This window comes from Saccopteryx bilineata, chromosome 6, assembly GCF_036850765.1.
Source record: "Saccopteryx bilineata isolate mSacBil1 chromosome 6, mSacBil1_pri_phased_curated, whole genome shotgun sequence".
Classification (NCBI taxonomy): domain Eukaryota; kingdom Metazoa; phylum Chordata; class Mammalia; order Chiroptera; family Emballonuridae; genus Saccopteryx; species Saccopteryx bilineata.
The window spans coordinates 178,429,744-178,447,031 of record NC_089495.1 but is presented as its reverse complement, the minus strand read 5'-3'; the positions used below and the strand labels follow the sequence as shown (position 1 = coordinate 178,447,031).

Here is a 17,288-nt window from a genome sequence, read left to right as displayed (position 1 = left end):
CTCCAGGAGACCCCAGTGAGATGTGGAGAAAAGGTCTTGACTCATGTATGTCCCCTGCCAATGCAGGGCATCCCTTTGCATTGTTACCAACCCCATGTGTTTGTGTAGGCATCCGGTGTGCTCTTCCAGTGACGTTAAGAAAATGTGTTCAGTGCCCAGTGCTCTCCAGTTTCCAAGTGTGCCCCATATACCTCACTGCACTTAAACTCCCCATCAAACCGGAGAGGTAGATGAGAAGCCAGTCATGGGGGCTGAGAATCCGGCTCTGAGATTAGCAGCCAAGGAGGGCCAAACCCTTCCTGCGGCCCCGCCCTCCGCACTTCCCTTCTCAACCTCCCTGGCTAGCGGGTTTGATCAGGCCTGGGAGCAGCATTCTCAGCAGAGGTGATCACGAGAATTCAGAAAAGTAATGCTTTGAACGTAACTCAAAACTATGTATTCTCATGGTTTACTATGAATTATCCTCTTTTAAAATATTCTTGTTGGGTTATTATTTTTATTTGAATCAAACAGAATTACAAGAAACTGACGTACACAACCATGAAAAAATATATTCAACTCACAGAAGGTAAGGGATGAGAGTTCCACAGTCATTACTACATTACGTACTGCCGTGGGAAAATCTTCATAACGTGAATGAGCTTTTCTCCCCCTTCTCCCTTTATTGCCTTCATATTGGACAGGCAGTGCAATCGGAGCGCACTGTGGCTGTGGTGCACACACAGGACTCTTACAGTGACCAGCAGCCTGCCCCCCTCTATTCCAGCCCATACCGGCATTGATGTCCCAGGGCCTGCAGCCAGGGGCTTCAGAGCAGACAGCCAGGTTTTCCCAGCAGAAGCCACAGTTGTTAGCTGCATAGTGGCATTGCCTCCCATCGCTTTGTCCATGTTGAATCAGGCCCCTCGAGGATGGTAATAATAATAGCACGTTTTGAAGAGGACGTTGGTGCGTACATGAAACGGTGCCTGACACACAGTCTGGAGTTGGCACACGATCGCTGGTCACATCTCTCCAAATATGCCCATTCCAGAGTCATCACTGACCAACTCTTCCTTCACCACCTCCTCTGATCCAGCCACCATCCCATTTCTCTGCTCCTTTACTGCCAGCCCTTCAGAGATGTTGTCTAGACCGGCGCTGGTCAATGATGTAGCCACTGGCCACATTTGGCCTTGGAGCATTTGAAATGTGGCGACTCAGAAATAATGTACTGTAGGTATAAACTACATGGCAGATTTCAAAGACTTGGTATAAAATAGAAATTTTCTCAGTATTTTTATTGTATTTGATAGTAAAAATATTTAATTATTGAGTTAATATATATAATTGAAATTTAATTTTACTAGTTTTCTTTTTTTTAAAGGGTCTGTATAAAATTTAAAGTTACATGTACCACTTTTTTTTTTTTTTTTTTTTTTTACAGAGAGAGAGAGTCAGAGAGAGGGATAGACAGGAACAGACAGACAGGAACGGAGAGAGATGAGAAGCATCAATCATGAGTTTTTTGTTGCGACACCCTAGTTGTTCATTGACTGCTTTCTCATATGTGCCTTGACCATGGAGCTACAGCAGACCGAGTAACCCCTTGCTCAAGCCAGCGACCTTGGGTCCAAGCTGGTGAGCCTTGCTCAAACCAGATGAGCCCGCGCTCAAGCTGGCGAACTAGGGGTCTCGAACCTGGATCCTGTGCATCCCAGTCCTACGCTCTATCCACTGCTCCACCTCCTGGTCAGGCACATGTACCACTTTTGATCCATTTGTGCTGCAGAGTTCTGGTCTCCATGATGTCTCTGCTTTACTCCTGGAACCATTCCAGTAGCTCGGGTTGCAGCACCGCACCTAACACTGCGTTTGGCAAGTCTCCTTCTACTGACCAGTTTCCCCTAACCAGTCAGCAGCATTTGACACAGTGGTCATTTTCAGTGAGGCGCTTTCTTCTCTTGCCTCCAGGGACATCCTGTTATCTTGATTTTTCTCTTTCCTCGCTGTCTGTCCGTTTTCTCATAGTCTCTTTTCCTGAATCTTTCCTGAATCCTCATTCTCAACTTTATTTTTCTCATACACACTCACTCTCTCATGGAGCTCATTTGTGACTGATGCCTTTAAATACTGTCTCTGTGGACTCCCCAGCCTCTGTCTGTAGCCCAGACCCCTCTCTCCCTGCAGCCTGTATCTGAACTGCCCGCTCACCGTCTCCATTTGGGTATCCTGAAGGACTCTTCGACTTGACACGCCTAAAGTTGATTTCTGGGTTCCATGTCCCCAAGCCTGCCCCCTTCCCTGTATTTCTTGGATTGGTAAAGGGTAACTGCTATTATCCTTATTGAACCCGTACATCTTGGAATCATCCTTGACTTTTTTCTTCCTCTCAACTCTTACATTCAGCCTATCAGCACATTCTGTTGGGTCTCCCTTCAAATTTTATTTCCAATATAACCATTTCTCTCCACCCTCCACCCCCAAGACCCATCATCTGTGAGTGGGCTACTGCTGTACCTCATCACTGGTCTCCCTGCTTCCACCTGTCTTTCTGCTGCACCCAAGATAATCCTGTTTTATTATCGACTTTATTGGGGTGACATGGGCTAGTAAAATGATAGAGGTTTCACATGTACAATTTTATAATACATCATCTGTATACTGTGTATTCACCTCCCCAAGTCCCGTCTTCGTCCATCACCATTTATTTTCCTTTACCCTCTCTTACCTCTCTCCCCAGCCCCCTTTCCCTCTGGTAATCAGCATACTGTTGTCTGTGTCTGTGAGTTTGTTTTTGTGTTGTTGGTGGTTGTTTTGGGGATTTTTTGCTTAATCCCTTCGCCTTTTGCATCCCTCCTCGTAACACCCCTCCCTCTGACAGCTATCAGTCAGTTCTCTTAATCTGTGTGTTTCTGTTCTGTTAGTTTATATTGTTCATTAGATTCCACATGTGAGGGAAATCATGTGGTACTTGCCCTTCTCTGACTGGCTTATTTCATGTAGCATAGTGCTCTCCAGGTCCATCCATGCAGTCACAGAAGGTAAGAGTTCCTTCTTTCTCATGGTCATGTTGTATTCCACTGTGTAAATGTGCCACAGCTTTTTTATCTACTTATCTACTGATGGGCTGCTTCCAGATCTCAGCTATTGTAAATAACATGGCAATGAACATAAGAGCGCATATATTCTTTTGAATCATTGTTTTGGGTTTCTTTGGATATATTCCCAGAAGTGGAACTACTGGTTCATAAGGTAGTTCTATTTTTAATTTTTTGAGGTAACTCTATACTGCTTTCCACAGTAGCTGCACCAGTCTGTACTCCCACCGTTAGTGCACAATGATTCCCTTTTCTCCACAACCTCACCAACACTTTGTTGTTTGTTGATTTATTGATGATAGCCATTCGGTGATACCTCGTTGTGGTTTTAATTCGCATTTCTTTAGTATATATTAATGATATTGAGCATCTTTTCCTGTGTATTGGTCATCTGTATGTCTTCTTTGGAGACGTGTCTATCCAGGTCCTATGACCATTTTTTAATTGGATTGTTTGGGGGGGGGGTTGTTGTTGAGTTGTATAAGTTCTTTGTAAGTTTTGGATATCACCCCCTTATCAGATATATCATTCGGAAATATGGTATCCCATTCAATGAGTTGTCTTTTCAGTTTGATGGTTTCCTTTGTGGTGCAAAAAGTTTTTAGTTTGATGTGACACCATTTGTTTCTTTTTTCTTTTGTTTCCTTTGCCCAAGGTGATACATCAGAAAAAAATACTGCTATGAGAAATGTCCCAGATTTTACTGCCTGTTTTCTTCTAGAATTTTTATGGTTTTGAGTCTTATATTTAAGTCTTTAATTCATTTTAAGTTTATTCTTGTGTATGGTGCAAGAAGGTGGTCTAGTTTCATTTTTTTGCACATATTTTTCCAATTTTCCCAACACCATTTATTGAATAGACTTTCTTTTATCCCATCATATGTTTTTGCCTTCTTTGTCAAATATTAATTGACCTAAAAAGTGTGGGTTGACTTCTGGGCTATTTATGGTCCATTGAGCTATATGTCTGTTTTTATGCCAGTACCATGCTGTTTTGATTACTGTGGTCTTATAGTATAGTTTGATCTCTGGTCGCATGATTTCTTTAACTTTGTTCTTCTTTCTCAAAATTACTGTTGCTATTCGAGGTCTTTTCTGGTTCTGTATCAATTTTTTAAATATTTGTTCTAATTCTGTGAAATACGCCATTGGTATCTTGATAGGAACTGCATTGAATGTATAGATTGCTATGTGGTAGTGTGAACATTTTAACAATGTTAATTCTTACTATCCATGAACACAGTACATGCTTTCACTTATTTGTATCTTCTTCCATTTCTTTCTTAAGTGTCTTAGAATTTTCTGAGTACAGATCTTTTACATTCTTGGTTATATTTATTTCTATGTATTTTATTTAATTTTTTTGGAAGCAATGGTGAATGGAATTGTATTTTTAGTCAAGATAATCCTTCTAAAATGTCAGGCCCCTTTTCTTCTTGGAAATTTCTAAAGAATAAACTTCCTGCCTGACCTGTGGTGGTGCAGTAGATAAAGTGTCAACCTGGAAATGCTGAGGTCGCCGGTTCAAAACCCTGGGCTTGCCTGGGCAAGGCACATATGGGAGTTGATGCTTCCAGCTCCTCCCCCCTTCTCTCTCTCTCTCTCTCTCTCTCTCTCTCTCTCTGTCTCTCCCTCTCCTCTCTAAAATGAATAAATAAAAAATTAAAAAAAAAAAAGAATAAACTTTCTCAGAATAAAAGGCACCATCCATAAAAGAAAAAAAAACATATACAATTTGCCACCTCCACCACAACCAGTGCTTACACGCGGGCGCGTACACACACACACACACACACACACACACACACACATGAGCCTCCCTACCCCTCTTACCTGCTCACTGGCCCCTTCTTCTGATTTGCTTTCTTGTTCCTCCCTACCTCCAGGCGCTCTCTGTCCTCAGAGCCCGGGGGTCCATGCTTCTCCTGCCCGAGGTCCTCTTCCTCGTTTGTGGTCCTCTTCCTCGTCTGTTTCCATGGCTTATTTTCCACTCAGATCTCTGGTAGAGCTTACCTGTCACCTACCACAGCCCTCCCTGACCACCGAATCAAAAACAGCTCCCTCATGACCCTTTAGTGGCTTCTTTTTTCTTCATAATATATCATGCTTGCTTGTGTCTCGTCTTCCCAATGGGATGGAGTCTTCATGAGAGCAAGGACAATTTCTGTGGGTCCTTTTCCACCAGGTCCTCAGACAATGGCTGGTCCCAAGGTCAGGGATTCTGCTGGACTCTGCTCAGTTATCAATTCCTTGCTCCGTAGGGCAGAAGCTTAGCCCTGCTCGGTATCAGAATCACTGCGGTGCTTGCCTACAATGCACGTGCCGTGACCCCGCCCCCAGAGATGCAAACACACTAGATTCTCAGGGAGAATCCAGAACACTTTGCAGTCAAATGCTCTACCCCTGAGCTATACCCCCTAATCCAGAACACTTTGGAGCAAGCCCACAGTTGATTTTGAAGCCTGAGGTTACCGACCCACACTTGGCAAACACTGCCTTGGTGTAGCAAGCAGATGACGTCTGTGTCTGTTTCTCTGCTCTGTTGAGTGTTGTTGCATGTGTATCAGCAGTTCTCTGATCACCTGGGAACCTCCATATAGATCTCATATCCCCAGCCCAGACTTTGTGATTCAGAACTTCCAGGGATGGGTCCTGGGAATCTGTGTTTTTGAAAACATCCCTCGGTGCCTTTGATACTGAGTTTCTGAGGGCCCGTTTTCTCATTAGCCTTTGGGATCTATGTCTTCCAGACTCCTCAGGGAGGCCATAAACTCAAGAGCAGGTGCTTTTGATGTCTTTTTATGTCACCTCTCTCCCCGTCCCACATTAATCCACAGTGTTCTGTCCAGTACAGTATTCAGTAAGCCACTGTGCAGTGAATGCCAGGATTTATCCACAGTCTCAACTTGCCTTTGTAATTTGAAAATCAACCAGTATTTATAACTACTTTTCAATCTAGCTCATTCACTGACTAGAGGCAGGAAGTCGTAGTTGCCCCACTCATTCTCGTGGGGGCTCTCTTTGCAATCCCTTGTCCAGAAATTTAAAATGTGTTCCCCAGGTCAGAGCAGACGGCATTGGAGTAATGGTATCCACCATCTGAGACTCGAACCTACTCGACCTCCCCCTTGGACCTGCACTGGGGAACGTGTGCTTTGGCTGTCCTCGTCCTCAGGGCGCCTCCTTGGTCTCCAGGGGATCCCCAGGGGTGGCAAGAAGGCCTGACCCCTTATCTGGAAGCCTGCCTGGCTGCTCCAGCTGCCAAAGAGGGTAACTGACTAGATTCGTTTCCTTCTGGGACTGGTGGCCTGGCCTGACTTCTCTTCTGTTTTGTCCTGGAACTATATCTATCTAGACAGTCTTTTTAGGTAGAAAGTTTTAAAACTTAAGATCCTCAAAGTATTACCAAAAATATAAATCAATAAATTGGGGGGGGGAGTAGAGCCAGTGACCAGGAAATGATATTTGGTGAATTTTATTGCCTAGCAGACTCAGAGCTAGCTTGCAGGTGGTGAAGAATCATTTATGCGGGCCCAAAGAGGTCACCTTGGTTAAGCTGGTTTTTTCTGTATTCTTTGCTGAAGATACCAGGGCAGAATCCATAACGGGGTCGTGTCAGCCAAGTGTGCCTGCCTGAGAGGCACTTGCAACCCCAGCACACACCATCTGCACCAGAGAGCTGGCCTCTGGATAAGCCTGGGTTGCATTTTGATGCCAGATGTGCGAAGCCATTAGTAACCAGGATGACTCCCTTGGGAAATCCTGTCCCCAGGTGGTAGCTGCTTCCTCTGGAGTCCTTGTTTGGGGGGGCACCAGAGGCTGTGACTTAGCAACAAAGGGGAATGAATTGACCCTAGAAATGTAAGAATGAGAGATTTCTAATGAGATCTGACAGTTCAAGGGCTGAAGAAGGAGTCTAATCTTTTTTCCCCTGCCCACCCAGTCTTCATACAAATGTAAATATGCCTCCCCTTCAACAAATTGCCAAATGTGGTTTTAATTTGTGAGCACAAGACCCCGCCTTCCCTTTTTTCTTTGTTCTTTCTCTTTCCTTTTTTTTTTTTTTTTTTTGTTAAAAAAAAAACGAAGTCACAGGTTTTGCCCTTTCTGAACTGGACATTTCCTTCTGTCACTCCGTCACCTTTTCTTCCAAGTGCATTTTCCTCATTGTCTGTTGTCAGAGGAATTTGGGATGAGAGTGGATAGTCCTGTTTCTTAAAGAGGTTTTCTGAAGTTCCCATAGGAAACACACAGTGCTTATAAAACTAAGTTTAAGAATATATAATGAGGGCCGCGATTGAATCCAATACGAGATTCGAAGTGTCACTATCACGGCATCCTCCTTTCTGTGGTCTCCACAGTATCCATTGTTGTTATTTATGACCCTGTCTGCCTGCCTTTGTGGACTTCTTCCAGCCTTGGGGAATTTACATCATTCCTAATAGCAAAAGGCTTTCTGGTTCCCACAGAGTTGTTCAAAGCCTGACTCATGCTCCTTATGTTAATTGTTCAGCTCTGAAAATACAGCACTTACAGGGTGTGGTTGTGAGGGGAAAATCTGCTGTACTTACAGGGCATGTTTAGAAGTGTTTCACACATAAATCTCCATCTCTCTCATTTCACTTTTAAACTGGAGCTGTTTTGGGTCAGCTGGTAGATCTTAGCGAGAGAAAAGGGGAGAAGCATCGAAATGCAGGATAATCCGATAAAACCTGTAATATTTTGTTTACTGACTCTTAAAACTGATGTAGATTGTAACTGGATATGACTTTGGGTGACACTGGTCCCAGTGTGTAACCACAGGCAGGTCAGTGACGGGATGTGGGACATCCAGACATCATACTGCTGGCTGTCCCCGGCTCCCTGAGGCTGTCCTTGTTAATGCCAATGTTAAGTCTAAAGCAGTGACCTCCTGGTAATTTACCAAAACTGTTCCTAGGGCAGCAATATTTGACTATGGAATTTGATGTAGACGGCTACTTGGTGTCCCAGAAAATGAGAGAGGTTAACACTTTGAATGATCTGTTTGCTAACACAAAGGAAACAATTTCAAAGTATGAAATGAGTAAACATTGGGAAGTTTTTACGTTTTATAATTACTTCCTAATGATGCTTCCATGGAAATATAAAAAGACAAGTAAGACAGATAACCTATGAATGGTATAAACCCAGGGTAATGCTGCTGTTCATTTAAGAAAAAAAAAAATCAAAGAACACTTCCAGTTTTTTAGTAGCCAAGATTCTCAAACTCCAGTGTTTATTTAAAATATGAGTATTAAAAGGCTTGAGTCTCGACACATTCTTGAGTATTGCAAAGCCCATGTTCTGTATTTTCACAAGAGGGAATGTGGGGAATTCTTAGGATAATCAGGGTACAGACCACTGCACCCCCAGGTCTCTGTGGAAGATCAAAGTTCCCAAACCAGTCGCTGCCTGGCACTGCGATTCTGCGCTTTGTCACAGCGTGGGCCTCAGCGATATCACACATTGGCCAAGAGTTCCCAGATGGGTTGGAGTCAACATGCTTTCCATCAGAGTCTTGTATGTTTGTGGCATATATTAATGTATGGAGTGTGTGGGCTGGGAATCCGAAAACAGTGACAATTTACCAAAACGTTCTCAATTTTTAAAAAAAAAAAATTAAACTAGCCTTACACTAAGCAGTTGCATCTAGTCCTCACAGAAATAAATCTGTTTGCCGGGACATTCCGACTAGAACTGTTTTTTCTCATGTTCAGCTAATAGATTTCTGTTTGAACCTTTGTTATCTTTTGGTGTAGACGGAAAGAGCTCTCCGTGGAGCGTCTGATTATTTTGCTGAGTGTGCAAAGAGTCCACTTCCTGCCTGTGCAAAGCGCAAGAGAAACGCTCTGAAAGAAATGTACGTCCACTGTGTTTCCTCTCTGACTGTCTGTAGGTGCGGACGCATGACAGTGAACTCGCGAGGTCAGCTCAACCCCAGCCCCCTGGCACGGAGCCTGTCTTCCGTGGCCGACTTGCTCTTCCACCATCCTGACTCTCTTCCTCTTGCTCTCTGGACAGCAGGAATCGAGTCCTTGCTTCACAGGTGTGTTGCAAGGACTAATTAATTGCAAGCACTTTGAAGATGAGAAGCACCTGTTGGTGGTGTGTTTCATACAGCTTTCAGAGTGACTGCAGACAGACCTAGGAAAAAAAAAATACATTCCTTTTCTAAGATGCTTGTTCCGACCCTAACATAATTATGATAACCCTCATGTCCCAGATAGCAACAGTAAAAACATGAATCTATAGATTTCTTTCCAGACTAAAGCTTAGCCAAAGTAAATATTTCAGCTTTATTGTTTTGAGTTTGGTGGTTTAAGGAATTTCTTGCCATTCACAAGCCTGTATGTATACGTTGAAGTCAAAGTGCTGTCGTTTCTAAATTCTTCCCATGAAGCTTTTATCCCGCCCCTCAAAGGAACTTCCAACCAGAGTGAAGTTTGCGTGGTCTGTTGTGTATGCTTTAGAAAGGGGGTCTGTGTGCGTGTGCGTGTGCGTGTGCGTGTGCACACACGCTATCTTGGGTCTGCCATCTTTCCACTTTCTCTTCTTGTATAGTCTCTGGAATTTCTTTCAGAACATTTCCAGTTCTGTTAGCTGACTCTTATTTCCAGTGGTGAACAAACAAGCCTGACACCAGCTAGATGGAGGTTTTATTTGAGTAAAACCTTGCAATGGCCTGAGAGAAATTCCGGAAGATGATTCTTTACTTACAAATATAAATTGTGTGTGTGTCTGTGTGTGTATGAACATGTTCTTATACACAGAGACACCTATGAACATAGCCGCTGCTTTGGATGAGTTTGAGCATTTACTTTTGGGGGTGGAAAATATATCAAATGGACCCTTAATATCTGAAATGAGTACCTGTCCGCCTTCATTAAAATATGGACTGCATCATAACTCCATCCGTAACCTGGCAATCAGTAAAGAAAGTGTTTCCTGGTGTGTCCCACTGTCTTGGAAAATGTGAAGGCTATTGCTGGGTGCAGTCTGTACCGAGACATACTTTGGGGATTTTCCTGGCTGTGTCAGGGAGACAGGGAAAAGGTAGTGCATGCCTTCCTTTTTTAGGTGTAGGAAATGCAGTAAGGGGAATTTGGAGGAAACCATGTCATTATATTATTACAAAACAAAGTCTTTTTTTTTTCTTTAGTGTGAAAAGAACTAAAACAAAAAGCAGCGCCGTGAGCAAACCGCAGCACAGCAGGGACACTGTGGGAACATGCAGCGACCCAGTGCTTGCAGCGATGGCAGTGAGAGGAGGGGACAGTCAGGCTGCATCCAGTGCCCCATCAGAGACCATGGGGCCAGCAAAGGATTACTTAAAGGCAGCTGAAAGCCACTGGGGGCTTTCTGTTCAAAAGCTGGAAAAAGTTCATCAGACCCAGCCAGAAGACACTAGCAGCCAGCAAAAACCTCATCCTGGGGAGTGGTTAGAGACAGGGCTTCTAAGCGGGAGCCCTGTCTGGAGCTGTGAGTCAGCATCACCAGGTCCAAAACGACGTCCGCGAGGGGCCAGAGCACAGCAGAGACACAGGCACGGCGGCTCTGCGGAAGGCCTCGACCACCGCAAGAGAGTTTCTCTTGGAAGTGATCGATTAGTTCCGAGACAAATAATAGTGGAAAAAAGCAAAGCCTTCAGGGTTTTGCCAACTGTAGAGATGTCAGATCCGGGGTTACTTTTGAAACAAGAGTTGGCAAAACCCCATGTCTAATGAAGAGTTGCATGTTTTGGAAAATCTCTCCTCCAGACATCTCATGAAAAAAAAAAAAAGCCAGGCGAGGCAGAGCAAACAGGCTCAGCCACAAACACGGCAAGATCAGCTACAATTCAGGGCAGCCCAACCAAGAAACGGAAGAACAATGAAAGAGGCCCCTGACTTACTAGAGAGGCCTGCGGAGCTGTGGTTGAGGGACACAGTGGCCAAACCTGTGAAAAAATGAGACGTGTGTATAGATGCTGTGATTTCAAAGGAATTAGAATGGCTTTTTTAAATAGAAAAATATATCTCTGTGTTAGAGTGGGCTTGCAAAGCAGTTACCTCCAAGAGTTTAGATGCTTGTTCTAACATCACTGCTACTTTATTGTGGTACTTTAGAACTGTCTTCAGAGAATTTTTTTAATGATAAAGAACCAGTCACCTGGTCAGGGATGACTCCGTTCATGAAGAACCGCGGGAAGAAACAAGCCATGTGTCTCCTGGGTGTGTGACCGTACAGACCACGCAGCGGACCTGGAGGTGCTGCTGCGGTGCCGCGGTTCGGTTCTGGGGGTGCGTTTATCCTCCTGCTCCCTAGTAGGGCAGAAGGCTAGTGGTCCCCAGCATCTGGTCCTGCCCCAGCATCATTGTCTGCAAATGTGTTAGAAACACAGAGCTTGACCCCCACCCCAGACCTACTGAATGAGAAACTGGATGATTCTGAGACGTGCTCAAGTTCAAGACCCGCCATACCCACTGGAGACTCCCTAGTGTTTATTTCTGCCAGCCTGGCTAACGTGGCCTCCTGCTCACCAGCTGGGGCCCTCGTGCTCCCTCCAACTTGTGGAGCACCTGAAGTCAGTGTATGAGTCACTGTGTTCCTAGGTTCTAACGCGTGGCAGCCACGGCCCCCAGAGCTGTTACTGAGCATGAGAACTGCCAGACCTTTCACATGCGGAGCCCATCACTGAAGACACGACAGAGGCTTCTTCGTGCTTGCAGCTCAGGCCTATCCCTGTCCTACCTCCAAGGTTTTGGTTAGATTCAGGATGGACTAGAACCCACGGGGAGCTCAGCGGTCAGAGTTTCCTATTTTCCATTTGGAAGGCTTCACAGGCAGTTTAAATTTCAAAATGGGAGTCTTAGATTTGTAGTATCCCCCACGGAGGTCTCCAGTGGGCTTTCTGAAATGTCACACAGTGAATCATAACAATGACTGATTGTGGATGGACACCTACTAAAGATTTTCCTAACTCCATTTCAGTCTTAAATAGGGAAGAAATCATCTTCAAAGGCCACCCATCAATTCTATCTTTTTAGTGTTCTGCTTAACATTGGGTGGTCCTTTGAAGTAGCACCTCCCTTGTTAAAAGGAAAATCAAGTATATTCCGGAAAGTATTGGGAGTTAGTAGAAAAATAACCCAGAAAAAGCCTGACAAAACATAAGAATATGGAAACAGACAGCAGTAAGTTTGTGCCTAAGACTAATTAGGGGTGTCTCCCACTTCGTCCTCATTCCCTGTGTCTTTCCCTCCTCCCCTGAACTGTAGAGTAAGATTCATCAAGAAGCAACCTATTTCATGACGGCATTTTAGGTTACAAAGTTCAGTCTTGGTCACCACACCTGTCTGCAGGTGTAACTGCTATTCCTTTGATGTTCCAACCCCTGCCTGAGCCCTGTCCCCTTCCTGTGGTCCTAGCCCCACCACCCCCACGAGGAACACGACCCTGCCCACTGGTTCTCTTCCTCATCCTTCCTAGCTGCTTTCCTGCCCCAGCTGGTTCCAATCGAAGGATTCTACAGAAGAGGGAGCCCAACAGAATACTAACTGCCATGGGGCCAGTTCGGCTCCCCTTGCTGGGGGAGACTGCCCAGGATGGTCATCTCCCCGGAGTGGACCCTCTCTTAGAATGGTCAGTATTCTGGGTCTGCTTTTCACCGAAGATAGGGCCACCGTGTGTCATGGAATCTTCTTAAACGGCAATAATGACTGGAACAGTTTAAACAGAGGGGACACAACCCAGGTGATAAGCCAAGAAGCTGTAAGCTCCCTGGAAGCGTCTGGAATAGAGACAGCCAGTCCAGAGCAATGGCCGCCACCTGCTGCAAAACTAGAAGATGTTTGCCCTGGAGGCTCCAGAGAGAGTTTTTATTTCATTAGTTAACCTTGGCCTGATGGTTAAGACCAATTCTTATATTTTTAATGACTTTCTTCCAAAAAAAAAAAAAGTCTTGGCTTTAGAATTTGGTGCTTTTGTGGAAATAACAATTACTGTGATGTTAGAGGGGGAATTGGACCATTGGCTGCAGATTGATAGGGTCTTTCTCACAGCCAGCATGCACGCGGGATTTTAACAGGATTAGCGGACGGAACAGCTCTCTGCTTCCGCAGTGTGGCATGAGTTCGAGGAATTTTGCCTTTAAGCATTTTCCTTCCACATGTCTGAGACACCCCTGATCTCTTGTTACTTGAGTGGTTGTGTGATTCTTTGGCTCTTTGGAAGGACAAGGGGAAAATGGCTGCCAGGGTTTTTTTTGTTGCTTATGAGGTGGGAAATGAAGGATTCTCTACTGCTGAGAATGGTATTTGTTTTGATACCTTGAATAATCTTAGTAATTCAGCAACTGAAAATGTGAGAGCCTGTCAGTATTCTTGGTCAAAAAGAAACAAGTTCTTCAACCACTTAATAACCCAAATGAAACATATATTCAAGTCACTGTAACTCTGATGCTTAGAAGAAATGTGGAACCAATTTGATTGCTGTTACAACTTTGAACTCCCTAACATTCTCAGTGTCACGGCTTCTAAGTCACCTCCCTATGCTTTCCAATGACTTTTTAATAGATTAGTGTTGGGTTTTGCTTTGTTTTGTTAATACATTTATGTCCATAAACAAGAAATAAACGTTTGACAACAGCCTGTGATTTTTTTTTTCTTACACATTTTTCTTTCTCTTGACACTGGAGGGTAACTGCCATCCACAGATGCAAATAAATTGTGAACTGCAAAGGAGCAGGCTTTTGGGAGAGAGGAGAGAGAGCTGCAGCTTTTTTGTTCACTTATTTGAATACGAAAGAAGTAGGAAAATGTTTCTCGTTATATAAAAAACGGAAGTCACAAAAACCCTCTGTATTTTGATTTACAGAGAACATAGCTTGTCTCTGAGTGAGATAGTCCCAGATATATTTTGGGGACGACAGGGGGATCACAGTTCATTGTGTCTGGTGTCATGTTTGGATGTTAGCATGAACTGTTGTGCGTACTGGTGGCCTTTGATTCCGGAACATGCGTGGTGAGGGCAGAGCACGCACGGGAAGGAAGCCTGTGCCCAGGAGAATGGCCTGGGACCACAGTGTCGCCGTTCCTGGCTTCCCGGAGTTCCTTCTTGGCAGGCCCCGCTGTCCTGTTTCCATAAGAGTCTAGTGACTGACCCTTCTTTTGAGGTAGTAAACGGCTTTCCTGAGAGCCAGAAGTTCTCTATCTGGCGTGCTGTGACTTGAATATGGAAGTCATTTCAATTCCCTTTCTTCCCTTAGGAGGAAATGTCCATGCTTGGTCTGTTACAGCAAGAGAGTTTATTCCTTGTTATTGAAACACTAATGAATTGGAACACGTTGGAGCAAGTAAAAAAATCAAAATGAAGCTGATTTCTGTTAAATGGTTTAAAGCCTTCCTTAGTACAAAATAAATTAAGCATTGTAAAATGAAGTTAGTTCAGCTAATTCCTCAGAACAGAAGTCTAACCGTATACATTATTGGTATTATAATTTAATGATATATTATCAGAAATCTGCTCAACTCCCTCTAATTTAGTCTCTCTATTTAACAAGACAAGGAACAAATATATGTCAGTGTGTAGCTTAACAGAAGGGACTTGAGTAGGTGTAATTGTGCCTTTAGTTGTCATGAAGAACTCAGTACTGGGCTTGAATTCAGTTACATTTAAATAAGTGTCATTATGTGGCATAATATTGTTATGTGCTACTTTATAATTGCCATTACAGTTACTTATCAAAAATCTTGATTCTTGAATTACCATAATTTCCGCTCCATAAGATGCACCTTTTCCCCAAAAAAGTGGAGGGGAGAATGCCATTGAGTCTTATGGAGCAAAAAATACAGATTTTATTAAATATTTTAACACACAATTTGGTTCATAATATTTTTTTTCTTATCTTCCTCCTTAAAACCCTAGGTGTGTCTATGGTCAGGTGTGTCTTATGGAGCGAAAAATGTGGTAAATATCAGTAAAACAGTACATGTGACCCCAAAGCATCTGATTGGGAGACGATCGGTGTGGATTTGTCAGATCCCCCAAATAACTTCTCTGTCAAGTGAGAGAGCCAAACACTACAGTAATCACCAAAAAAGCTCCTTCGTGACATCGGCCTTATCCGCTCATCGTCTATGTAGACTGCTTAAATAGCTGTATGTGCCCAGAAGAGGGAAGTCGTACACAGTAGACATGAACCTGTTTCGTGAATAAAAAAACTGTTTAAAAAAATCAAATCAGTGTGTATCACTTTTCTTCAAAACAAGTGAGTTAACCTCAAGGACTATACATCTAAAATGCCCTTTTCTGAACATGCTAAAGTTATATTCTATTTGTTAGAGACACTATTTCCTCCTGGAAGCTATTGGGCATTTGTGACGACTGTTAAAATGACAACAGGAGCTCTGTGTTTGAAACACTGGTCCTAAAGATTTAGGTTTGACAGACTGTGTGTGAGATGCTGTGATTAAATTGGCCTGTACGATCTGGGGGTGGTCTTCACAATGCAGATATTTCCCACTGCTGCTCCCAATTGTGCGCTAAGATAGACCCCTCTGGTGAGGGGTTAAAGAATGCGACCTCGGTTCCTTCCCAGAGAATCTTAACGCTTCCCAAGTGGCCGCATTTCCATTTTCTAAGTGGATCTAGTCCTCATTCAGCACTGAATGAGGCCCTGGGCCGATTCTTTCTCTACACTGCCTTTTAGGACGGGGTCCCAGGCCTCTCTAGTTGCTTGTAAATATATTTTCTCTCAGGTTCCTGTGCATAATTTTCAGAAGCATTTCGGTATCAGGTTGGAATAACACGTTTGAATAGCTGTGCACAAAATACTGAGAGCCATGCAGTTGGTGAAGCAAAGCCCGTCTCCTCTTGCCTTGGCCGCAGTGGCATGCTCGGTGACCCAGCCCACAGAAGCGACGCTGCCCTGGACCCGGGCCTGGGCTGGGGTCCCGGAGACGGAAAGATAGTACGGTGCTCCGAGCTTCCAGCCCTGGGTCTGGTGGCTGCTTTGCCACGGATTGGTATCTGTGTTTAAGGACAAGTCATTGAATGCCCTGGGCCTTCGTTTCTTCACTTGGCAAATAAAATTCTCTCTAGCATGTTACATGCCACACTGGGCTCTGCAGGATCCTGAGGTCAACATACAATTCCTTTGTGTTAATTTCTCCATCGGTTTGGAAACAGGGTCTTGACACTGGCCGTGCTTTGGAATGACCTGAGTAGTGTCTACTTAAGTCAGAATCCTTGAAATGGTGGCTTGGGTATTGGCAGTTTTAAAAGAGCCTCAAATAATGATTCTCACACATACACACACACACAAAAAAAACATAGTTAAAAACTATCATTTAAAACTGTAGGGTGTGTGTGTGTGTGTGTGTCTAAATACTGGCTTTTAAGAGAGGCAGGGTCTGCTGATAGCTGAGCATCCTTTAGAAGGCAGGCTTCCTGCGAATCAGTATACCTGCTTCCTGAATAGGTGCGGCTGTGGTGACACAGTGTCAGTAAGCGTAGATTTTAATCACACAAAGGGACGTGTTTTGTTTTCTAGGGAGGCCCCCCAGTTAGCGATGCAGCTTCGGACCCCGCACCTTAGCCCACGGCTCCACCTTCACAGCGCAGAGAAATCATTTCCCTCCCACAGAAGATGAGTTTTTAAAGCACCTAAATAATTGTCTGAGGTTTGCCTTTGATCCACGATCATTAATATCATTAATAAGCTCTCCAAAAGTGCGTGTGAATCTCAAGTTCACATTTGGCAGGGCAGTAGGAGAATGAATGCTTTTAAAATAGTTTGGCTCAGAAAGCACATCTGAAATAACCCTGTGGGAAAACCAGGAGAATTTCTCATCCTCCAAAGGATTACCTAGGATGAGATGCTGACCTTGTAGTTTAAGTTCAGTTACATTTCTTAAGACCTCATTCATCCGCCAGCCTGATTTATTTTAGGGGTGAAGTGGGGGCTGTGGTGGGGGACCCTGGTGATGAACAGTTTCATGTTGGCTTTCTGTTTTCTCCAGTTCCCAAAAGATCGGCACATATATATTTCTTAAAATTTAAAAAAAAAAAGGAAAGAAAGAAAAAGACCAGCTTCTTCATGAGTTACTACAGCTTTTCTCTCGGAAATTAGAGCTGAAGAATTCTCTCCTCTTCGGGCTCCTCAGGCGACCGAGCCCCAGAAGGCCGAGTGCACGCGGGGTGAGCGGAG

The 17,288-nt window shown here is 44.1% G+C and overlaps 1 protein-coding gene across 1 annotated transcript in view; it reads left to right on the top strand.

Annotated features, from left to right (window-relative positions):
- SLX4IP (SLX4 interacting protein) overlaps positions 1–13,719 on the top strand; it is a 225,047-nt gene extending 211,328 nt beyond the window's left edge. Inside the window, 4 exon segments of the mRNA XM_066236042.1 lie at positions 8,860–8,960; positions 10,260–10,809; positions 10,811–10,870; positions 10,873–13,719. Coding sequence (XP_066092139.1) covers positions 8,860–8,960; positions 10,260–10,809; positions 10,811–10,870; positions 10,873–10,986 — 825 coding nt within the window. The 3' untranslated portion in view covers positions 10,987–13,719.
- Positions 13,720–17,288: the final 3,569 nt, after the last annotated feature.